Source organism: Lasiosphaeria miniovina (assembly GCF_030549165.1).
Source record: "Lasiosphaeria miniovina strain SMH2392-1A chromosome Unknown B0T26scaffold_2, whole genome shotgun sequence".
Lineage (NCBI taxonomy): Eukaryota > Fungi > Ascomycota > Sordariomycetes > Sordariales > Lasiosphaeriaceae > Lasiosphaeria > Lasiosphaeria miniovina.
The window spans coordinates 2,057,021-2,080,506 of NW_026848221.1; the positions used below are offsets into that span (position 1 = coordinate 2,057,021).

General features: G+C 55.0%; 7 protein-coding genes across 7 annotated transcripts; 5 read left to right on the forward strand and 2 right to left on the reverse strand.

The window, feature by feature from the left end:
• Window positions 1-1,015: 1,015 nt before the first annotated feature.
• Window positions 1,016-2,959, forward strand: B0T26DRAFT_129319 (uncharacterized protein). The gene is made up of 3 exons (XM_060433352.1): window positions 1,016-1,580; window positions 1,669-2,439; window positions 2,522-2,959. Exons 1-3 carry the CDS (start codon window positions 1,493-1,495, stop codon window positions 2,647-2,649), a joined length of 987 nt encoding a protein of 328 aa, XP_060300174.1. The 5' UTR covers window positions 1,016-1,492; the 3' UTR covers window positions 2,650-2,959.
• Window positions 2,960-4,681: 1,722 nt separating this feature from the next.
• Window positions 4,682-6,190, forward strand: B0T26DRAFT_738054 (glycoside hydrolase; the record flags this gene model as incomplete). The annotated part of the gene is made up of 3 exons (XM_060443538.1): window positions 4,682-4,766; window positions 4,831-4,935; window positions 4,992-6,190. 3 exons carry the CDS (start codon window positions 4,682-4,684, stop codon window positions 6,188-6,190), a joined length of 1,389 nt encoding a protein of 462 aa, XP_060300175.1.
• Window positions 6,191-7,594: 1,404 nt separating this feature from the next.
• On the forward strand, window positions 7,595-9,480 carry B0T26DRAFT_638576 (putative glycerone kinase isoform; the record flags this gene model as incomplete). The annotated part of the gene is made up of 2 exons (XM_060437053.1): window positions 7,595-8,909; window positions 8,969-9,480. The coding sequence occupies 2 exons, from the start codon at window positions 7,595-7,597 to the stop codon at window positions 9,478-9,480; spliced, it is 1,827 nt and encodes a 608-aa protein (XP_060300176.1).
• A 155-nt stretch (window positions 9,481-9,635) lies between these two features.
• B0T26DRAFT_765153 (heterokaryon incompatibility protein-domain-containing protein) lies at window positions 9,636-11,037 on the reverse strand. The gene has a single exon (XM_060446456.1). The coding sequence runs from the start codon at window positions 10,645-10,647 to the stop codon at window positions 10,051-10,053; it is 597 nt and encodes a 198-aa protein (XP_060300177.1). The 5' UTR covers window positions 10,648-11,037; the 3' UTR covers window positions 9,636-10,050.
• An 888-nt stretch (window positions 11,038-11,925) lies between these two features.
• On the reverse strand, window positions 11,926-13,496 carry B0T26DRAFT_672004 (peptidase S8/S53 domain-containing protein; the record flags this gene model as incomplete). Its single annotated transcript, XM_060439402.1, has 3 exons — window positions 11,926-12,636; window positions 12,763-13,138; window positions 13,357-13,496. The coding sequence occupies 3 exons, from the start codon at window positions 13,494-13,496 to the stop codon at window positions 11,926-11,928; spliced, it is 1,227 nt and encodes a 408-aa protein (XP_060300178.1).
• Window positions 13,497-16,161: 2,665 nt separating this feature from the next.
• B0T26DRAFT_639067 (Endonuclease/exonuclease/phosphatase) lies at window positions 16,162-20,061 on the forward strand (the record flags this gene model as incomplete). Its single annotated transcript, XM_060437102.1, has 4 exons — window positions 16,162-16,203; window positions 16,273-18,826; window positions 18,954-19,878; window positions 19,950-20,061. 4 exons carry the CDS (start codon window positions 16,162-16,164, stop codon window positions 20,059-20,061), a joined length of 3,633 nt encoding a protein of 1,210 aa, XP_060300179.1.
• Window positions 20,062-21,492: 1,431 nt separating this feature from the next.
• On the forward strand, window positions 21,493-23,484 carry B0T26DRAFT_747667 (uncharacterized protein; the record flags this gene model as incomplete). Its single annotated transcript, XM_060444872.1, has 6 exons — window positions 21,493-21,624; window positions 21,768-21,809; window positions 21,865-22,619; window positions 22,735-22,937; window positions 23,068-23,318; window positions 23,452-23,484. The coding sequence occupies 6 exons, from the start codon at window positions 21,493-21,495 to the stop codon at window positions 23,482-23,484; spliced, it is 1,416 nt and encodes a 471-aa protein (XP_060300180.1).
• Between the last annotated feature and the right edge of the window lie 2 nt (window positions 23,485-23,486).

Below are 23,486 nucleotides of genomic sequence, written 5' to 3' on the forward strand. Positions count from 1 at the left end.
ATCCGCGGTCGGCAGTTTTAGGGATGGAAGGAGCGGGTGGTGAGTCCGGTCCTGATACAGAACTTGCGCAGCGCACCACAAAAACGCACGCAGCTAGCATTTCTGCTGCAACGGTCTCGAGGCCGGAAGGCCCTGGAATGGTTCGTCGCCCGGCCGGAACCCCCCGATAGCGGAAACGCGTTTGCTCATCATGTAAGCAGGTGTCGGGCGGTTCGCGTCGGGAAGATTCGTAGGTTGCTGGTGTCGCAGCTCAATTCTTTCCAAACCACTGCAAATGATCCCGAGACTGAGACAGCAAACGGACGAGGTTGAATCCGCGAGGGTTACCTGCCCACGATTGCGGCGACGAGGCCCTTTTATAGGTCCCCAGTACAATGGAATGTAATGGGCACGAGCAAGCACGGGGGGTTCCTCCACGTTTTTGCAGCTCGTGGACATCAGCCAGTTGCCCCGAACAGGGGGCATCCCGCGCCGTGTGACACTTTGGGCAGACAGGCACAGAGCTTAACAGATTGCTTGAGCCACCATGCATTTTAGCTTAAGGGACGAACCTGCGTATTAAGTCTAGTACGTACGTAAGGTGCCTTACGTCAAATAGGTGCGGATCAAGTGAGTCAAGTGACCTTTTATCGGCAGGGCCAGTGACTCTTGGAGATTTCTTTTCTGACAGCTTCTTGCTCAGGGTACGTCGAGGCTCGTGGTCTGTGTTCTGTGTTCTGAGCGTACCCGGCCTACATGTAGGTTCCGTGTGGGGTTTTGTTACACAATGTCCATTGGAGATGTATTCGTACATACTAGTAAGGTACTGTACCTTCCACTAGCCTTTGCATTTACGGTTGGATGGCGTCGACGACCTTTCAGGCAATGCAATTAATTTTCTCAATTATAACAAAATTGGGTTGATTGCGACTCAGAAGCCAGGAGCATACGCAGTAGGCATAGGCGACGTATTGGCGAGCTTTTATCCAAGGAGTAAGGTACAGTACCTACACTCCAATCCCTGAATGTTTGTTAGCGGGTGACTCTCCAAGATCTAAAGGACCTCAATGTCTTGCGACTCTGTAAAGGTTTTTTGCTAAGGGAGCTAAAGTCATTTGAGTCCCTATTTTAGAATCCTAGAAGCCTGTCCATTCTCTCCTATTAAAGACCTCAACCAATTGGTTTATTTATTATTTTATTTTCTTTCCCGCGTACCACGCCAACAATACAATCATTCAGGGATTGGGATGTAAAGAGCTCGGACCGAACTCTGGCAGAGGTCCCGACGCCTCCACTGAAATCGTCCCCCAGATCTCACCGCTCGGCGGCCCCAAATAAATCGACCTAAGCCAATGACGTTTTCCGCGCGCCAAGCCCTCTCACAAACTTATCACATCGGCTGAACCAGCCATACTACGAACGTAAAACAATAAAACCATTCTACCTTTGCGCCCTCACTTCTACTAGTCTTCATTCCAAAAGAACCAGGCCCTTGTGACTGGCATACCACAAAATGGCGTCTCCCGCCAAAGAATCGCCAATCACGTATTCGCAGCTAGCCGACCTCGAGAAGGAGTTTGACGATGTCGACAGGGAAATAAGTGAGTTTCTTCTGCTTGCCGCCGGCCAATGCGCAATAGGCGGCCTCGCCTGGTCCTCTCAAACATCTGCTAATAGGTTCAATTGCAGTTCGCTACCAGGCCGAGCTGACGCGGCCGCTGTACGAGAAGCGCCAGAAGTTCGTTGACCAGATACCAAACTTTTGGGCGCTGGTGCTCGAGCAGGCGCCGCCCGAAATTGACGGGCACATCCACCCTTCAGACTCGCAGGTGCTGCTCACTTCGCTCACCTCGCTGTGGGTTTCGCGCTTCGAGATTGAGAACGGCGGGACAGGCAACCCGCGCAGCGTGGCCATCCGCTTCGAGTTCGCCCCCAACGCCTACTTCGAGGACACGGTCCTCGAGAAGAAGTTCTGGTACCGCCGCAGCAAGGGCGGCTGGGGGGGACTTGTCAGTGAGCCCGTTGACATCAAGTGGAAGCCTGGCAAGGACCTGACGGGCGGTCTTCTGAGTATGGTCAAGGCGGTCTGGGACGAAGAGCAGGCAGCCGCCGAAGGGTCTAATGGGGCCGCCAAGAAGGGGAGCGGGGAGCTCACGCCCAAGCAAAAGGTTCTCAAGAACAAGATTGAGAATACCGGGGTGGGAGGACAAAGCTTCTTTGCGTGGTTCGGCTACCGCGGAAGGGCTGTCTCGGCCGAGGAGAGCAGAATAACAGTGGAGGAGGAGAAGCAGCAGCGACAGCTCAGGGCGACCAGCAGCAGCTCGGCTGACCAGCAAATGAAAGAGACGGCGGAGGACGAGGATGATGACGACGAAGATGACCTCGAAATCTTCCCAGACGGCGAGATGCTCGCGCTGGCCATATCGGACGACCTGTGGCCGGGGGCCCTTTGGTTCTTCAGTGAGTCTACCTATTCCTCGTCTCCACTTACTCCCTCCGTCAGCGGCTGGACCGGTCTAACATTCTATAGCACAAGCGCAAGAGGAAGAAGGGGACGGCCAAAGCGAGGACGATTTTGAGTCGGAGGAAGAGGGCGACGACGAGGGCGATGACGATGCACCGCAAGACGGCAGCCCCGGTGCGAGGCCGGCCAAGAAGAGAAAGGCATGATAGGTGCGGGCGGGCCGTTGCATCTCATTCAAGTATCGCAGATGATGTTTAGTCGCGACTCTTATGTCCGGCACATTTTTTACGCATCGCCATTCACATAAGCCGGATATCCTATATAGCTCGACTGATATATAAAACGGGGGTTTCTCAAACCCCGACACATATTTGACCTAGATCTAGCGTCGTTATCATCTCGCATGTTTTCAGTGGCAAGGGGCCTTTTGGAGGCCGGATCCCCACCACAGCAGACGGCGAACGGGACACTGATACGTAGCGAGGTTGACACCGCGGGAGCGTCCTAAGGGATTTAAAGTATCCGCCGCCCTACACGTGTACAGCGGCAAAAAAACCCTGGAAGGGAGAAAATACCAAAGCAACTCTCGCAAAGTCTTGGCCCGAAGATCCCGAGCTAGCCGCTTTGCCATTAGGTATACCCACCATTTCAGGGGCTGCCGTGAGGTTTGGGATATGCTACCGGAGAGGGGGCGTTCCCGCTGAATGACGTCGGCCCGCCAATCAGGCGTGTGGCACCGATTCACGCCCTGGAGAACTTCAAACTTCGCCCAGCAGGCGACTAAGGTCGATCCCCAAGGTTCTGTATTGCATGCATGTTATGTAGATGCCAAAAAGTTTAGATGGGAAGACATTACAAGTTTGCGTTTTCTGTGCAATACCGAGAGATATCCGGTATTGGCGCATTCGTATAACAGTGCAGCAGAGTCTCGATCGGGCGCGCCGTATTCATTCATTGAAGCCTCTTTTTCATGGAAGGGTTAAGGTCTCTGCAGGTATGAATCTGGCCCGCCCCGCTTCTTCTTCTCCGCATGAGATGCTGCGACAGGGGGCAAGGGGCAGGGGGGCAGCAGGGGTTGGGTACAGGCAGGCGGGGTGTGGTGGTTGTCTGGTTGAAAAGGGCTCGGAACTCAAACCGTTTCATCCTCTTGGCAAACCTCTGCTTTTCTTTCACTTTCAACCCGCTCAACCGTCGAGCAAAGAGAGCAAGACAATGGGTGTGTGCACGACAAACAAAACAAAGGGAAATTGCAGTGGCCCTCCCTTCAGAGGCCCTTGCGGGAAAAGAGGTAAAAATGCCTTTTGGGTAATTTGTGTAGGTAGGTTTCTTTTTTTAAACACGAGCTTCTCCGAGACACACGCGAGCGTGGCTGTGCTTGTCTTAGTTTCTCTTGTGTTTTTTATGTCACTGCTCCACCCCGTGATCGATCCCCTGGGGACTCGACGCGAACGGACAGGCTATCGAAGTTTCATCCCATCTCCTCTCCTGTCCTTGCCTACATGTCCTCCTGCCCTTTTTTCCTCTTTCCCTTCTGTTCGTCCTTTGGGGATCTTCGCATCTACAGCTCTCTCTTAGTAGGGCTCGTGTTTGTTTGACCACGAATTTTTTTTGTTGCCCTCTTTCGTATCCCTTCTCGCCAAATGCCCTGGACGTAGGCATTCGTTATTTTTATTTATTTTACTTTTACCTTCTTTTGTTCTACCATTTCAATTTCGTTTCCGTTGAGCGGGGGACAGCCGACCTTAGCTTCTTGGTCATTGTCTTTATTTCTCGTATTGGATTCGAATCGGGTTCTCGGGGTCCGCCTGCTCACTCCCTATTACGCGGCCAAAATAACGGGTCTCCCATCGTGTGTGCACCGCCCCGAACAATACGGTCACTACCAAGGAATCCTGCCTGGGACAAGTCCGTATTCCTTTGGTCGTTCCCCGCTCGCACCGAGAACTCCAGCTTAGTTGGCTGGCCCTGGAGACACTTCGTTTTCAGCCGAGTTTGCTCTAGTTCGCCGCTGTTGACAGCGCATATCTTCTTCTTACAGCACAAACCAACTGCTGGACGGTCCACGCTTCGCTCCGAGTCTTTTTGACGCTTCTTTGGTCTCTCCGAGGTTACTCACTTCGAGCATGCGGGTTTTTTCAAGTTGGAATTCTTGAGTCTTGTTACCATCAAGACTTTCGTTCTTTCTTTCCGGTCGACCTCGCCCAGGCACCCCGGTCACGGCCGCCACTTTCCGAGGCGATGAGGTGGAATCTTGGGGTTGCGGGAGCTGCGAGTCTTCTACTAGCACACTCAGCAGCAGTCGAGTTGACTATTGGGGATGCAGGTCAGACTCACTCGTCTCCTTTCGTTGGTTTCTAAAGACGCAACCATCTAACTATCGAGTCTAGCCTCCACAAAAGCCGCAGCTGGCACAATTGCCTATGGGTTGATGAAGTACTACACGGGCAACAACACCGGAGATACGCCGGGGAACCTCCCAGATCCATACTTTTGTATGACACTCCCATGCTGAACTAGCTGCTTGTTGCCATTGCTGACACACACCCAGGGTGGGAAGCTGGAGCCATGTTTGGCACACTGATAGACTACTGGGCTCTGACGGGGGACGCAACATACAACAACGTAACATCACAGGCCTTGCTTCACCAGGCTAGCGGCACGAGGGACTTCATGCCGGCAAACCAGACCAGGACCGAGGGCAACGACGACCAGGGCTTCTGGGCCATGGCGGCCATGTCAGCGGCCGAGAACAACTTCCCGAACCCGCCGTCAGACCAACCGCAGTGGCTCGCCCTTGCCCAGGCCGTTTTCAACCAGTATGCGTCGCGATGGGACGAGAGTACGTGCGGAGGCGGGCTGCGGTGGCAGATCTTCCAGTTCAACAACGGCTTCAACTACAAGAACACCATTTCCAACGGCTGCTTCTTCAACCTAGCGGCGCGGCTGGCGCGGTTCACGGGCAACGAGACGTATGCGGACTGGGCCACCAAGATCTTCGCGTGGGAGGAAAGCGTGGGCCTCATCACGCCGCAGTACGACATCTACGACGGCGTCACCATCAAGGACGGGTCGTGCAACGACACGGACAGGATCCAGTGGAGCTACAACCACGGTATCTTCATCCACGGGGCGGCCGTCATGCACAACGTGACGGGGGGCGCGGCGCTGTGGACCCAGCGGGTGCAGGGGATTCTCAAGTCGACGCAGAACCTCTTCTACAACAACAGCACGGGGGTCGTGTTTGAGCAGTTCTGCGAGATGCGCGGCTTCTGCGACAACGACCAGCGCAGCTTCAAGGGCTACCTGACGCGGTGGCTGGCGGGTACGGCGCAGATGGTGTCGGACACGTTCGACCCCATCCAGAAGATGCTGCAGGCGTCGGCGGCGGCCGCCGCGCGTGCGTGCTCGGGGTCGCCGGCCGAGAACCTGTTCCGCGGGCTCCCCGGCACGGCATGCGGCTTCCGGTGGGACCAGCCCTTCGACGGGTCCACGGGCGTCGGCGAGCAGATGAACGCTCTCTCGGCTGTCATGTACACACTCGTTAGCCGCGCCACCACCACCGTCACCGCCGAGTCGGGCGGCACCTCCAAGGGAGACCCCGGCGGCGGCGCCCAGGGCCCCGGTGGCGGCGGCCTGCCCTCCCAGATCCTCTTGCCCATCCCCCTCAGGGAGCGCGTTGCCGCGGGCTTTCTGACCGCTGGCTTCGTGTTTGGTGTTATCGGGGGCAGCGCTTTCGTCATGTTATGAGAGCGCCTTTCGTCTTTTGCTTTGCTTTCCTCTTTGGTCTACCATCGAGGTTCATTCTTCTTTTTTTATATACTGTTTTTTCTACTCGGCATCTTGGCTTCCTCAGGGACACGGCGTTGGTTGATATTGCGATGAAAATATTTTTACGACATTTAAAGGGCTGTTTGGGTTGGTATGGATGGCATGGATTCTGCGTTGCTAAAATACTAGCATGGGCGGGTTACTGCATATATGGGCGGCACTACTTTTTGGAACGTGTTGGATGGATATCGGCGTAAACAATTAGTCGCAAATGGCTGTTGTGAGAAATACTGGGAACAAAACGAAATAGGGGGCCCTTGGATTACCACTCGGGATTAGCGCGGGTTTGGTCCATGATGCCACGACGTCGTTGAGTACTTTACCCCTTACCTTGGTGCAGTACTGGTGTATCAGTCACTTCGTTATGTACGGAGGTCCCAAGATAGTGCTACGATCTATACCCTAGTATATATATATGCCTATATATTTATATATATTCCATCTTCTTGCTGAAAATAGACGAGGAGCAAGCACATTTTCGCCGTGGCACTACAATGCATCTTGCAGATCGCTTTGACACCCTCAAGTCATGTCGTCGGTGCTAGGGGGGTGAAAGGGGACCCACCATCCCCTGCGGCCGCTTCCCCACTCTGCCGTCATATTCCATGTGCTCCATGTCGGGGAAAAAGCCGTGGATAATTAAACAGTGAGGAGGTGCACTTCACTGATTTCTTTATCCGTTAGGCGGTGACACATGCCGGGGCGCGACGCATGTTCGGTCAACACTTTTATTGCGGCCCCTAGCGCCGGGCGCGAACCGGGGCGAAGAAGCAGCACTCTCGCCGCCCCGCTTCCCACAGTATGTACTACCCCCCCACCTTTGCCTTTGAACCTCGTCACTGCCGTCGAGGTGGGATGACATCGGGCAAGCTCTCCCGATAGGTAGAACAAGGCTGCTTGCTATCTCACCCCAATTGCAGGTGCGGCGCTATCGACCAATTGCTTGTACTGGCACTTTCTTACGTCTCCTGCGTTGTGATGCTTGCTTGCTCTGAAGCCCTTCCAATAGAAAAATAAATTATTTCTTGGGTATATTGCCCAAAGCCATGAGCACCGTCTCGACCATCTCTCGTCTCCTTTTTTAGCCGGCGCGTCTCTTGTATTTCCCCCGCGGGATCACCTGTCCGCGTTTGATACCCCAAGACCGACCCTTTTACTTTCTAACAGTTGACTAAAACCGGAGCTGCATTCAACTCTGTCGTACCGCCTCACCTTTTCTTCACCTGACACACTGACTTGGAAGCCAGAAAGCTTACACTCACCTCTCTATCTGGCACTCTCTCTGCCTCGCCTTGTCTTTTGACGTGAAGAGTCTCGCCCACCATGTCGGCAAAGCACTTCATCAACGACCCCACACACCTGGTCAACGCCGCCTTGCAGGCTATAACGCTCACCAACCCGAGCGTGGCGCTTGACGCCGCTAACAAGGTAGTGTACCGGCGGCCTGGCTACGGCAGCAGCCAGCAAAAGGTGTCCATCATCAGCGGCGGCGGCTCCGGACATGAGCCGTCCTTCGCGGCTATGGTCGGCACAGGCCTCCTCAGTGCCGCCGTCGCCGGCACCATCTTTGCGAGCCCGAGCGCCGAGCAAGTGCGTGCCGCCATCATGGCGCGGGTCGACAACAACGAGCCTAGCAGCTCGACGGCCGAGTCTGGCGGCGTGCTGGTCACGGTCATGAACTACACGGGCGACGTGCTCAACTTTGGCATGGCGGTCGAAAAGGCGCGCGCTGCTGGTGTCAACGCCGAGATGGTGGTGGTTGGCGACGATGTCGGCGTCGGGCGGGCCAAAGCCGGCAAAGTCGGCCGTCGTGGCATTGCCGGCACCGTCCTGGTGCACAAGATCAGCGGCGCCCTGGCAGTGCAGGGACGGAGCTTGGCCGAGGTTGCCAAGGTCGCGAGGCTGACGGCGGAGAATCTGGTGAGCGTCGGCGCAAGCCTCGACCATGTCCACGTCCCGGGGCGAGCTCCGCCAGACCTCAACTCTGCTGAGCACCTCAAAGACCGTGAGCTTGAGCTGGGGATGGGTATCCACAACGAGGCTGGGTCGAGTCGCGAGACGGCCATTGAGCTGCCGGGGCTGGTGCGCAAGATGCTGGCACAGCTTCTGGATCCGAACGATGCGGACCGAGCGTTCGTCAGGGTCAATTCGAACGAAGTGGTGCTCCTAGTCAACAATCTAGGCGGCGTCAGCGTGCTGGAGCTGGGCGGCATCCTGACCGAGGTCGTGACGCAGCTAGACAAAGGGCACGGCATAAAGCCAGTGCGTATCCTGAGCGGGACTTTCATGACGAGCTTGAACGGGCTGGGATTCAGCATCAGCCTCCTGAACGTGGTTAATACGGACATTGGCGGCCCAAGCATGATCGACCTGCTCGACTACCCCTGCGAGGCCACGGGCTGGTCCACTCCCATCAGCAAGCTCACATGGGAGGAGAAGAACACGGCGACAAGACAGCAAGACGCATCAGTCGGGTTTAACTCTGGCCCGAGCGGCCTGAAGCTCGACCCGAAGGCGGCACAGACAGCACTAATCAATGCTCTTGAGAGCGTCATCGCAGTTGAGCCCGAGGTGACCCGTTATGATACCGTGGTGGGAGATGGCGATTGTGGAATTGGACTCAAGCGAGGTGCCGAAGGTGAGCTTATCAAGCAGTTTCCGTTCATACAAGTCGTACAATCACGCTAACAGCCGCAGCGGTCCTAAAACACCTCTCATCGCAGCCACTGTCAGGGGATGCAGTCATCGATGTCGCCAACATCGTCCCTGTCATCGAAATGGAGATGGACGGCACCTCCGGGGCGCTTTATGCCATATTCCTCAATGCTCTAGTGGCCGCTCTGAGATCGGAAGCGGCAGCACAGAGCGAGGCATCGCCCCAAGTCTGGGCCAGCGCACTCGATCAGAGCTGCGAAGCACTCTCCAAGTACACGCCAGCCCGCCCAGGTGACCGCACACTTGTGGATGCGCTGTACCCATTTGTCGAAGTCCTTGGCAAGACGGGCGACGTGAAGCAGGCTGCCGAGGCGGCCCAGTCGGCAGCCGAAGGCACAAAGGGGATGAAGGCCAGCTTGGGCCGGACAGTCTACATTGGCGGATCCGGGTTCGAGCAAGTTCCCGACCCAGGAGCTTGGGGCCTAGCGAGCTTCTTTCTCGGGCTTGCCGGCGTGAAGAAGGAGAAGGGGGACGAGGAGTGGGAGACGCTCTAGTCCTATCTTAATACAGTGCTATCAGGGATAGAGTAGCAATGGAGCAGAATAAAGAGAAAGAAAAAAAACATACAACACCGCGGATTCGCTGGTCGTCACCTACCCAACTACTAGTGCGGCGGCCACGATCTTAGTTATCGGAAGTGCTCTTTCCTTATAGGTTCCTCAAGCAGGACGATGTTGGCGACATCGATGACTGCATCCCCTGACAGTACCACATCGTACTCCAGCCACCTCGAGAACATCCGGAGCTAGATGCCGTGCTTTGGCACCGGACAGACCGGCCGGCTGTCTAGCGCAACTCCAGACATTGTGCATAAAGAAAGCATTCGCAGAATTGACTGTCCGATTTGGCACCCACGAAGGACCGTTGATTTTATCTAGAGATTCGATGCGGCAGTGTTGGAGCATATCGAGACGCTGAACGGCGTCTGTGTAGGCAAGAAAGGCATCCCTGTACACGTGCGAAGTAGCCTTAGAGTATTCCGGCTTGATCTGATCAACGATCGATGGAGCTGCCAGGCCAAGTATTCCATACGCTCTATCGCGAGGATCCGTGCAGTGCCGAGACTAGGTCCACAAAAGGAGGCGAAACAAGCTCCAATGCGACCTGGGAAGAAGGTTACCTCGGTAGGTGTCCGTCAAATTGCGCAGCTCTTGGGGCAGCTCTTCCTTCTGGCTCATGACAAGCACGGCTTTCCGGAATGGCGGCCAAGGGATGAAAGCATCGCCGCACTGAATGATAGTCTGGCGGCTGCCGAGAAGAGCCTCTTGAATGACCCACACCCGGCTGAACCAGGGCCGGGCAAGGAGTGCTGTCAATAGATGACCAAGTTCTGGCGTCGTATGGCATTGCTGTGACGGATTCCACCACATCGGCTCGCTTGCTCCGGGTGCGTCGGCGAGGAACCCTTCCACGGTGAACTCCACCTGCTCCCCGAAATCGGCAATGGTGGACAGCGTATGTGTGCTATCCTCCGCTTCCGAGCCTAGCCAGATGACGACTCGAGTAGCCAGCGAATAGGTGGCTCCCATGCGCATGACCTGTACGTTTCGCTCGTCGATGTCGTCTTGGTTAATGCAGACTGCATCTACCCACAACCTGCGAGGACGATTGGAGTACCGGAGCTGCTTCAAGGCAGAGTGGAGATTGCGACCAAGCTGCATCGTGGCGGACTCTCGGCAACTGGGACTGTCGACCACTTTGACTTCCACCCGGTTTCCCGAAGATCCCCACACATAAGACAAGGCTTCGTACTTTGGTTCAAACTCCGGTGTTTTCTCTTGATGAATGTCATATAAAGAGCGATCGAGCTGTGGGTCTGGGTGGTCTCACGAATTTGGTCTGCCAAACATGCCCGGCTGAGCGAATAGGTACCGGCCATCATGTGTTACTAGGACCTGCCAGTCGTCTGGGAGCGCTTTCTGAAGCTCTGGCTTTGGCAGTCTGTTGGACTTGATACCAAGGTTCCAGGCCGACTCATTCAGCGCGACGTACGTGATGCCCACTTCAATGTAGTCATCTACATTCCCCGGCATCAGCGTTAAAAGTCGAATTTACTCCGTCTCGAGACTCCTGTAGACGTACGGAGCCATGTCAGGCTACAGGATCGTGAATAGAATAACCGTGAAGGGGCTGTTAAGCGCTCATACGCTCTGGTAAGTAGAACAAGACAAGCCGTTGAGCGATTCCGGTAACTTACCACCTACGGGGTGACTGGCACCGTTCGTCGCCATAGGTGACACGACAGGTATGAAGAAGAGGGAAGAAAAAAAAAGAGAACACCACCGCACCAAAAGACACGGGAAGAACAAGATGGCGCAGGATACATAATCCAGCAAAGCGACCCGGAAAAAAGGGAGGAGGGGGAGCCATTAGACGTCTACCTAGTGCCCTCATCCTCCCACCAAGAGTCAACAAGCCAAAAGACCCATTTATCTGAGGCCTTAGATATCCTGTTACAGGTCCGCGAGGAGACACTGGCTTGCTGCGAGGAAGCAGTCGATGCCCCGCCTTGTTTTTGCACTCTGAACCTCGACCTCCACTACCTCTGACGATCATACCCTAAGTTCATCACTATTTTCGAAGAATTTAAACTGTCTGTAAAATCAAATTAAAACTCTTGCATTGAACAGCACAGTTTTCATTACAATTCCCAAGATTCAGGCCTTCAGTATACAAATCCAGGGCCAACCTTCTCCTGTAGGAGTCCTGCTGAGTTTCCCACGCATACCAGACCCGTCAGTGCCCCACGAAGTCTCGCTAACAACCTTTCAGTGGTTAAACTGGATTGTCGAGTGTTTTGTTTGTTGGAAGGGGAAGTCCTTAGAGAATCGATGAGCGAAATCCAACCACCAACGCGGCAATTATGATCTTCCATAGCGAAACCAAGACACCCCTGACGGAGTGGAGGGGTTGGCCGACGTGCTTGCTGTATCATTTGACTACCGAATAGGCAACGGCCGGGAGCGGTACCCGCTAAGCAGGTCCTTGGCCAAGTTGGCAATGGTGTCGAGCTGGTTGTCGGGCCCGTCGTCGGCCAGCCTCCTGGCACAGGTGCCGAAGATGTCGTCGACAACGATGAACTTGTTGAGGTTCGCGCCTGAGTCCTTGCTGGTGCCGATGCGCTCGCAGAAGATGCGGCTCAGGATGTTGCGGTTTCTGACGACATCCAGGTCACTGGCCACGAGGGCGCTATCGTCGGTGCGGCCCTTATTCAGGTTGTGAGCTAGGCCGATACGCACGATCTCGAGTACGAGCGCCGCGAGGCCTGCTGCTAGCGCCGTGGCTACGCTAATGCCCGTATGCGACTCGAGCTTGTCAGATGTTTCGGCCTGCCGTACGGGGTCGTCCTCGAGGAAGACCTGGTAGCCCGGCAGGGCGAAGTCGAGGCTACTTGCGTCGGGCACGAGATCAAACACCTTTCCCGATGGCAGCGCCGCGCCCACGGGGAACGTGATGTTGGGCCTGCAGGCGTGCGGGAACGTGCGTTCGCCGAATTGGCCACGGTCCGACGCGCTGCAGAACATCAGGATGCCTTTCCGCGCTGCCGCGTCGATGGCCCCCTCCCATTCTTTCTGTACCTCGGGCTTCAGGGCACACTTCCACGACATGGAGATGATGTCGACACCCTCCTCTACGGCATGATATATTGCCTATTTGTCAAGGATACCTAAGGGATTATGTGTCAGCCTCGTCTCCCAGTATGAAGGAGTTGAATGAATGGATGGGTGCGTACACAAGGGATAAGGGATGGCTGGGAAACGGAAGTGAAGACAAACCTTTATGGCGCTCTTAGCGTCGATGAGGATTTCGTTATCGGCTTCCGTTGTTCGGGTCTCCAGCTTGATCACGTATATGGCAGCCGTGGGGCAGATGCGGTGGATGAGGCGAGCTATCAAGGTCCCGTGGCCGGCTGCTGAATTCCACCACGGCCACACCCTGCGTCCGTAGTCGTACGCGTGGAAGCTCTCGCTAATGAAGCTGTGGTCGGCCGATTCTTGGTGAGGTAGATCCACGCCGTCGTCAATCAGCGCCACGACCACAGGGTTCAACAGCTTCAGCGGCACGCCAGGCCCTTGCTGCGGCAGCTTGAGGTAGCGGAAGCGGCTCACAAAGTCGCCGGAAACGAGAGAAGAAAAAAAGAGCTTCCTCCATCTAGCCGGTAGTATGTAGGTTCATACTCGTCATTTGCTACAGTAGGCGAACGCCCGTGGTATTCCCTTCCCCCCTTCCTTCCCTCGCTTCGCCAGCCCAGAGTCCCATCCGTGCCCCGACGCGCGGAAATAGCTCGCTCGAAGAAAGCCGGAAAACGAGACCGAAATGAAGACTCCAGATCCCCAGCGCTGGGAACCAACTCTCTGGATCGAACTCACAGGCCAAAGACGACGCGCTCCCACTTGATATCCTCCTTCCGCGGCTTCGTGTCGTCGTACTTGTCCGGCAGCACGGCAAACTCCTTCTGCCACCACTCGTCCTCGCTCGGCGCGAAGGGATACCGCGCCTCGCACGACATGAAGGCGTCGATGGTCTCGCGCCCGCTGCTGTCGTCCTTTTGAATCTCTATATCTCGAGCCGTAGCCGCCGTTTAAATCGTTAAACCCCAAGCCGCCGCCTTTTAAGCCGCTATTTGTTACGTTGCTACCCCTAGGGTTGTTATAGCTTAGACTGTTAGGCCTTAAGCCGCTACTTTTTAACTTACGTCTTCCTTTTGACTTATTTTTTCTCTTGGGCTACTACTTTTTGGGCTATTGCTTTTTGGGTTGTTACATTTTGGGCTATTACGTTTCGGGTTATTACGCCCCAAGTGTAAGGAACCCCAACCCACATACACACTATACGCACGCGACAACCCACTCCTTTAAAGCAGGCCCGACTTCACTCCTTTTATCAATAGCCCGCCCTACACTTGATTATAGATATAAGCAGAGCCCCCCCCCCCTTTCCTTTACGAGGGCCAGGTTAAAGTCTCTTCCTAATACCAGTCATTACTATCTCACTTTAGTACCTTTATTATGACTACCTTTATTATGACTACCTTAATTAAGCGTACCTACCTTCACTTACGATTCTTTAACCTCCCCACCTCACGTAACAAGTGTTTTCGTCTACCCTACAGACAATAATATCCCTGAATGCTTCTTAGCTGGGGACTTTCTAAAATCCGAATTGCCTCATACCTTACTCCTCGCCCTGGAGGACCTTTTATCGAGGGAGGCAATAGCTATTGGGATCCCTATCATCGAATCCTAGAGGTTTATCCTCCCCTAAAAAAACCTTTTAAAGGCTTCTCCAAGCCGGTTTAACTGCTACAATCTTCATTCTACCCAACTACTCCGTACCAGGCCAATAAACATTCAGGGGTTGGATTGTATGTAGGTACGTGCGGCCCGGAGGATCCACGGACTTGTTATTCTACACAAGTGCTACTCCGTATCCGTATGTACTACTGAACAGTACGTGGAAAGTGACTCCTCCATCTTTGTCTTGCCACTGAACTGTGCTCCAGCACCTCGCTTTTCTCCGCGTATTGGTGCTGCCTCCGTGTCGTCGCACAGGATCGAGAAATATCGTGCAATAGGAAATGCGGCGTTCTGTGCCTTCTGCAAGAATGCTTGTTGGGTTTCATGTTGGCTGTTTGAGTGTTGAAGGGAATATTCCTGTCGACGATATTCCGTATATAAATTCAGTGGGCATGCGTGACAGTAATGTTCACAGCCTGGAACTAGGTTATAGTCAAACATGGGCGTTGTGTGCATGGGAAAGTCAGAGGTCTTGTGCTCAACGCCATGAGCTATTCCGTACCGTAGGTATACAGGAAATTCGATGGAGCGGGGCTGGGCTCCCATCGGGGCGGCCTGCCTGTCCGGTTCACAACATTCCATGTCACAGAGGACCATGCTTTCTAATTGCATTGGATAGGAGCAGGCCAATTTATCGCCTTTCGAACCTGATGAAGGCCCGGTGCCTAATTGCACTGCTGCTGTCGGGTGAGACGTGCCTGAGTCTCTGCAAGGTTTCGACAGCCATGAGATAGCATAAGGCAACTCTGTCAATTACGGTTATCCTGCACCACTTTTAGCCTGCTTTGTCTGGCAAACCTTCCGAGTTCTCTGACATTTCTCATCAGTTTGTTGTCCTGCAGATGCTCGGATGTCGTCCTGCCTCGAACCCTCAAGGTTAGGTATATAAAGCACAAAGCCCGAGTCGGCCTCGCGTGGCATTGCTGCGGCGTCTAGCAGGCTGTCCACTAGAGGCGCCTACAAGACGACGATTGGAGGCTGATGCCATGACAAAGAATAGATAATTACACTTTAGACTGATAAGCTTGGGACACCTACTAAGTATGAAGAGGCAAAGGCGTCGAATCTATAGGTTGCCCTTACCTAAAACATACGAAGCAGGTACGGCGTATGTCATGGTATGTGTGTACAACACACCGGCAATCTGGCCTGTCCATATAGTGTACTAGGTGGATGCACCTTACCTCCAAGTTTGCTTCCGTAGCACACGCCATGCCATTTCCACAGCTTCCAGACCTTCCGGTTGGTTACCTTAATTTTTTGAGCCTAGAAGAAGCAGAAGCAAGCCATATCGTCATCTGGCGGCCGCGTCTTGCTGCGTGTCCCACCTTCCATTAGTGCAATCCGTAATCCGGAGGTGCCATTTAAGCCCCAACATCCACGGAAACCGGGCAATTACACAGCCCCTCCAGGCGGCTTTTCCCCTGGCTCCCCCAAATTTCCCCCACCTTCCGGCGCGCATCCGAGTCGTCTCATCTCTCCCTTTGGACACTGCGAACTTAACGAAACTGGGAAATTCGAACCACGAAACAAGACAGACTGCCCGCCCTCACGAGGGCACTATTCCCACGATATTTGCCACGGCTTGCCAACACAGTCACCACGACCTCGCATCACCGACACCGTCGCGCCAGGTCGTGCCTTCTCGTACGGATACATAGCATACCCCGTGCGCGCGTGCACTGCCCGTGGCTAGCATAGCATCGACATCGACGTTTGCTGCCTGCATGTACTTGCAGCTGCTCATGTCTTCAACGTCTCCAATATCTGGGGTTTTATGAGTGAAATCGCCGGCCGCGGTTGTTATGGACACAGCACCTAGGGACCTGCTACTCGCCGATCGCTGCCGCTGCCACTGTCGCTGTCACTGCCGCTGCTATGGACCCTCCCGCCAACGACGGGCCCGACGGCTCCTCCATTGTAAGCCAGTGCTCTATACTCTCCATCTCTAACTTACCTGCCTGCCGGAAATACTGACTTGCGCGCCAGAGACCCGTCTTGTCGTTGCTGGCCAAGTTTGAGAACCTAAACAAGGCTGGCGATGCCTCAACTAGTCACCCACCTCCCCGGGCCGTCTCCCCCGCGCCCAAGCCTGAATGGTTGCGAGACGCGAACGCGAACCCTCCAGCACCATCAGCAACAGCGCAAGCACGTGAGCCGCCCACCATCCCCAAGACGAAGTCCAGGGACAAGCCCAATCTTGCGAGCCTTTACCCTCGAAGCACAAACAACAGCGGTGCCAACTCCCCAACCCGCCTCGGCCCTCCACCCATCAGCCCGCGCCCTGTACATCCTCCGTCCCTCCTTGTCGAGCCGCCACAGTCACCACCCAAGGGAGCCCTGGATTTCGTGGTTGGCGACCGCCCTGGCTTCCTGAACACCGACTCACTGATAAAGTCGATGTCGTCGCCTGCCGCCTCGCCGAGACAGTTCAAGATCCCTAGCCGTCCTCACACGCCCGTCTTCGAGCCTCGAAGATCCCCCAGACTGGCCGCTTCCCAGCCCCCGTCCCCTCCCCCTCCGCGACGCTCGGGAGAACTAAGACGGGACCGAGAGGTCAGAGATCTCATTAGGCCGCTTCCACCTCCCGTTAACCGGACAGAGAAGCCCCTGATACCATCCCGTCGCTCCTCGTATATTGCCGATATGAGTCAAGCTTTTGACTTTCGCTCCCAGAGCGGTGATAAGGTCTCCCCCTTTCACAGCCCACCCAGCAGTAATGGTACCCCCGAGGAAGAAGAGGCTCCCCCCATGTTGCCCACGAGGCCAAAACTCCAACCGCAACCTCTGCAGAGAGCAAAGACGATGCAATTGGGCCCAATAGGAGCGGGTCCAATAGGATTTGAACCGCCACCTGTCCACCATTCGCTGGTTAACAAGAGGAGAGAGAGAGACGAGATGAACGGGACCACACGCTCTCCCATCACGCCGCAGCTGACCGGCGAGCAACGGCCAGCACTTCCCGCCCGGCCACAGACCACTATCGAATCGCCCCGGTCACTGGAGATATCGATTTTATCACCACCTCCACGACCTCCAAGGCCGGGAGCAAATGCAAATATTAACGAGACCAATTCAGTGGCCGCGGCTTCGCAGAAACGGGTTGTCTCAACGCCGACAGCGGCCCAAGTGTACCAAGTGCCCCCGCCTCACATAAAGACCCACGGCAGGTCTATGACGGTAGACCGCTACCCGAACAAGGCCCCAGGTGAATTCCGTTCCACAGCAGCCCCAGTCATGGCGGCAGCCGAGAAGCGATTGACCGAGGCCCCGACAGAGGACCAGGCCAAGGCGGATGGCTCGCCACCCCTCTCGACAACGGCATATCCGGATGCTTCGAGCACAAACCGTAGCAAGCCTTACATCGGCAAAGGCGTGCATGAAATCCAGACAAAATACGATAGCCGGGTATTCGATGTGTGTGGAGAGCTAGTTTGCACAACTGGGCTCTACACGCGAGTATGGAGCTTTCTAGACGGCGAACTCCTCATGAGCTTGGCCATGGGCGAGGGCCAGAGAGGGACGTCTGTAGCCTTCAAGCCAGGGCCAAACGTCAACGAAGAGGGCAGAAGGGTATGGGTCGGGAATAACTATGGCGAGCTCCTGGAGGCCGATGTAATCAGGCAAAATATCTCCTGCACCAGGCCAAACGCGCATGGCCGGTATGAGATCATCAGGATTTACAGGCATTTCAATGAACTCTGGTCGCTAGACGAATCCGGGACACTTCACGTCTGGGGTCCTGACGAGAGCGGAGTCCCCACACTCGTCAACGGACCGACCCAGTCGTACCGCGTTCCAAAGGGGCATATGTTCTCGATAGTTGTGGGCGACGAGCTGTGGCACGCTACAGGCAAGGAGATACGGGTATTTTTGCCGACCCTGGATGGCCGGACACAGTTCCAGGTACTTATCCGGCCGCTCTGCCAGGACGGGGCCGGAGAAGTAACCTCGGGCACTACTATCACGTCTGAGCCAGACAAGGTCTTCTTTGGTCATAACGATGGGAAAGTGAGCATCTACTCTAGATCGGACTACTCTTGCCTGGGCGTGATGAATATCAGCCAGTACAAAATCAACTCTCTTATTGGAGTTGGCCAGTACATGTGGGCAGGATACAACACTGGCAAGATTGCCGTCTACGACATGGGCCAGACACCATGGGCTGTTAAGAAGGACTGGCAGGCTCATGACAACCCCGTCGTAAGGCTGATTGCCGACCGGGCTAGCCTCTACAAGCTTAACCGATTCCAGGTCGTCTCCCTAGGCGCAGATAACATGCTGCGCAACTGGGATGGGCAGCTGCAGGACGACTGGCTGGAGGGTGAGATGAAGCGCAAGGATGCGGAATACTGCGACTTCCAGAAGCTCAACGTCCTTGTCTTGACCTGGAATGCGGGAGCTTCCACGCCCAACAGCCTGCGCTACTCGGATTCGGACGCGGCCTTTTTCCAGAATCTTCTCCAGAGCAGCGACTCGCCGGATATTATTATTTTTGGTTTCCAGGAGCTTGTGGATCTAGAGGACAAGACGGCCACAGCAAGTGAGTATTTTTTTTCTGCTCCCGTGCTTAATGAACGGCAGAACCACACCCCCTTTTCCCTTGATTGGGTATTACATAGGCCTGCTGCGGGCTTGCAGCTGAACATCTTTATTAACTCGCGAGACAGAACGCTTCCTGAAGCCCAAGAAGAAGGAAGGCTCTGACCAGGAGCGTATGAGCCACCAGTACCGCGACTGGCGCGACTTCCTCGTCCGCTGTTTGGACGACTACATGTCGGGCGATCTATACCATCTCCTCCACACCGCGCCCCTCGTCGGATTGTTCACTTGCATCTTTGTCAAAGCGGATCTTCGAGACCGCGTAAGCAATCTCAGCAGTGCCGAAGTCAAGCGCGGTATGGGCGGGCTACATGGCAACAAAGGGGCCATCATTGTGCGCTTCATGTTGGACGACACATCGCTCTGCTTCGTCAACTGCCACTTGGCGGCAGGCCAGTCTGGCGCAAACCAACGGCATAACGACATTGCCGCCATTCTTGAGTCGTCGGCTTTCCCAGCTGAGCGCGACCTGACAGTGCGCATGGACAGTTACGCCGGCGGGGGCGATGGCACACTGATCCTCGACCACGAGCTGTGTTTAGTAAACGGTGACCTCAACTACCGCATCGACACAATGAGCCGCGACACTGTTGTGTCAGCGGTAAAAGCGGGCAACCTTAGCAAGCTACTAGATCGCGACCAGCTACTTGTTGCACGACGGCGGAATCCAGGGTTCCGGCTCCGAGCATTCGAGGAGTTCCCAATCACGTTTGCTCCAACGTACAAATACGACGTGGGAACAGACAACTACGACTCTAGTGAGAAGAAGCGTAGCCCGGCGTGGTGCGACCGCATTCTATACAGGGCGCGCGCTGGCAGGATTGAGCAGCTCAACTACCGCCGGCACGAGGTGCGCGTCTCGGACCACAGGCCCGTCAGTGGCCGTTTCTGGTTCACAGTCAAGCGCATCAACCCTAAGAGGAGGGCGGTTGCGTGGATGGAGTGTCAACAGCGCTGGGAAGACCTGCGGTCCCAGGAAGCTGTTGGCGAGAAGTACGTGCCATCTTTTTACCAAGCACTTGAATGTTGCATATTCACTGAAGCTGACTATTGGGGTGCTATAGAATCTTTTACTTGACCCAAACTATCGGGTACGACGCACCAACGGCCACCAAACTAATCAACGAGCGGTCATCCAGGAGAGATCATCGGAGCCCGAGCCGGAACAAGGACTAAGCAGACAGGCTACTTCACCCGTCTGCTTGTACGAGCACTTCACTGTTTGGCAAAAGTCATGATTGGCGATGATGATAATGACGGCAATCTTGATGACAATGCCTGGGCTTTGAGCTTTTTTTCCCCATGCGTACACGCCATGCACATAAATGCCCCTACAATGATTGCAGCCCTTCGTGACCAATGTTACACCCTTCGAAGTGCAAAACAATTCTCCGAAAAGGAAAAAAAAGAAACGAAAAGAAAGAAGTATAGATAAATAGATAGACAGCGCGTGTCTGTTTAATTATCGGCTTGTTCTTAATTATGTCCCAACAACCGTGTATAGAGTAATGTTTTCCTTCCCAGTATTAGACGACTGAATGGTCAATGGTTGAGGATGGTATGTGGTGAACAAGGAAGGAAATGGAAAAGGAAAGCGGGAAAGGGCGGTGCGGTGTAACCAGGCAAGGTACGTTAAGGGATGGCAGGTACTTTGGAGCTTTGGATGGGGGGATGGAGGGAGAGGGGCAGGTTGAATAGAGATGTGGTGCTCAGGCAAAGAGACACCAAAATAGGGAATCTCATATAAAATAAAAGAATAATTAGCAAACCCCTGAATACCGTATGCTGTACCCTATATTGACAGGATTGGCGAGAGTCTGCGAAAATGGTGAATTTGTAGTATGAAACAGAGGTCGTGGCTGTTTATCCGTTTGCACCACTAAATGCAGAACGTGAGCTCTCCTTGTCGTGCAGGGGTTGAACGCCAATTGTACCGGTATTGGACAAAGCCACGCAGATCAAAAACCACAGCGTCGTCACCTGTGTTTCAATACTTACTCCCGCAATACTGTATTCAGCCCTCAGCCCAATATAGAAATGACATTCGAACCCTGCAGAGCACGTTGAAGACGTCTTGGAAACCTTATTGCACCATCGTCTTTGACTCGACGACGTTTTGGTCGAAGCAGACGGTGGCGAGAGATAATTACAGCGGCCGATCTATTCATACCAGGTGAGGCACATACTGACGTAATTACAGCGACGATCAAGAGACTACGAGTTTGTCAGCCAAGTGCGAGCTGTTCGGAAGTTGGGAGCGTACCGAGTACTTGCTGCCGCGACTGTTTATTATATCTACTAGGATACCGAAATCAGACAGGACAGGATTCAAGGTGACAGGATTCAAGGTAACAACCAAGCAGGCAGGAAAATAGGTGCTAGAATAAAAACAACTTTAGGGGAGGGATTAGGCCCTAAACCGAACGAATGCGCTGTTTCGCCGCCACAACGGCATCAAACCCAGCAAGATTGAGACAAGCCTGCCGATTTGGAACTTCAACCAGCAGAGCCAGAGTACAAACAGCTCCATTAACAGCTGCCGGTCCTGTCTCTGGAGCTAGTATCCAAAGTCGCCTTTTTCGCAACAAACAAGTATCACTCCGAGTAATGGCCACAGCGGCGACGGGTGCGTCTTCACACCGAGTGCACATCGCCCCCGACAACAGCGGCCTCTGGCAAGTGCCACAGACAGAAGCCGCTGCCAAAAAGGCATCCGAGTTGCTGCAGGAAGACATGGAGGTCAGTGTGCTCACCTTGTACGACACTGTGCCCCCTTTTTTATTGTTTATCAAAAGAGTGCTTATCGATAATACAAACCCCCCATCTATCCGTCCATCAGCACCTCCTCTTCAACTAACACGGCCCTAACTGCAACCGACTAGAAACACCACGTCTTTTTCAACAATGACGGATTCCACAACCATGTAAGTGCCTTTAATAACTGGAACCGTTAGTCCCTCTGGTCTGACACCTCCAAAGATTCCCCACCACATCCTCGCGCTCTACGGAACCGGCGCAGACGCGTCGGCGCTCCAAAAGGCCTACGACGAGAACGTGTCGTACCAGCGGCCAGCTCTGCCCGTGCACGCCGGTGACCGCGTCGTGGCCGACTTCAAGGACTGGGACCATGCCCAAAAATACCTCGGCAGGGCGCAGTACTACCCGGACTTTCTGCGCTTCTTCCAGACGGAGATGGAGCAGCCCGGCAGCGGCTGGGAGGCCGTCCTGGCCAAGTACCTGTTCCGCCCACGGGACAACAACAGCAGCTCGCCCGCCGCCGCCGACGACATGCTGGTCCGGCTGTACTCGGGGTTCCTGCACCCGCTGATCCAGCTCATGTACGGCATGGAGTGGCAGCAGCCGGCCATCGTAGCCGAGGCGCTGGCGCAGACGGCCGTGCACGGCAACGACATCAAGGAGTTCCTACTGGAGTCGGAGAAGCGAGCTTATACGGAAGCAGAGAAGCGGCCGATGCCGCCCAGCGCGGCGCTGCTCGACGCCGTGCGCGCCGATAAGGACCTGGCCGCCGCCGCACGCATGGAAGACGGTAACAAGATCCGCGACGGCGTGCTGGCACGCGCCAAGGAGGCCATGATTCGCATCGCGGCCCGGGTGCGCGTGGCGCCCGACGAGCTGGACGAGCGCACCGCCGAGATGTTCAACGCCTGCGTCTACATGGGCGCCGCGGCCGCCGTGCACCCGCCCAAGCACCCCAAGTTTGACTTTTTTCTCATGTGAGTTGGCCGTGTCTTCTATCCCTCTCCCCGCACATAACCCAAGTTGGAAGAAGAAAGGACATGATAAAAAAGTAGAAAAAACACCTGCCCAAAACTAACACCCTCCATCCAGGCACCACATCAACGCGAGCCCCATCTTCGCCACCATCAACGCGCAGCCGTGGATCGCCGCCACGACCAAGGCGCGCGTGCTGGAGTGGAAGATCCGGATGGACCTGATCCAGTACGCCGCGCGGGGGGTGCCAGACCTAAACCTCGACAAGATCGCGACGTACCGGCCCAAGACGACCGGCGCGCCAGCAGGCACGCCCATCGGTACGTACAATCCAACCCACCCTTTTCCCTTCCCTGTGTGTTTCTCTTTGAATTACCTACCTACCGGTATCTTGAACACCAGAACAAGCAAACAAACAAAGAAGGAGGGGAAAAAACTGACACTCAAAAGAAACCATCATCGCCCGCCTGCACCAGCAACCCGACGACGGCCACGCGATCAAGCTCGGGCGTGCAGCGCGCGTGTGCCGCGACCTGTGCAAGCCGTTCGAGGACGCGTGGGCCACAAGCGCGAGCACAAACACAAACACAGTCGTCGCCGGCGCGGAGCAGTGGGCCGCGGTGGCGAATCTGATTGTAGATTCGGTCGAGGCGCCGGGGCCGCGGTGGGTGCGGTCTTGTGGGTTTGAGGAGGCGTGGAAGGTGAGTTGAGCGAGCGAGCACGTAACCCTTCTTTTCTCTGACTGCCCATTCCCCCCAAAAATGCCTACCTATCTTAGGTACCATACCCCTTGTCTATATGCTCTTGTTTTCTGACTTGGTGTTGCCTACACAGGATGTCCCCGACGCGGCCGACGCCAAGTTGTGAGA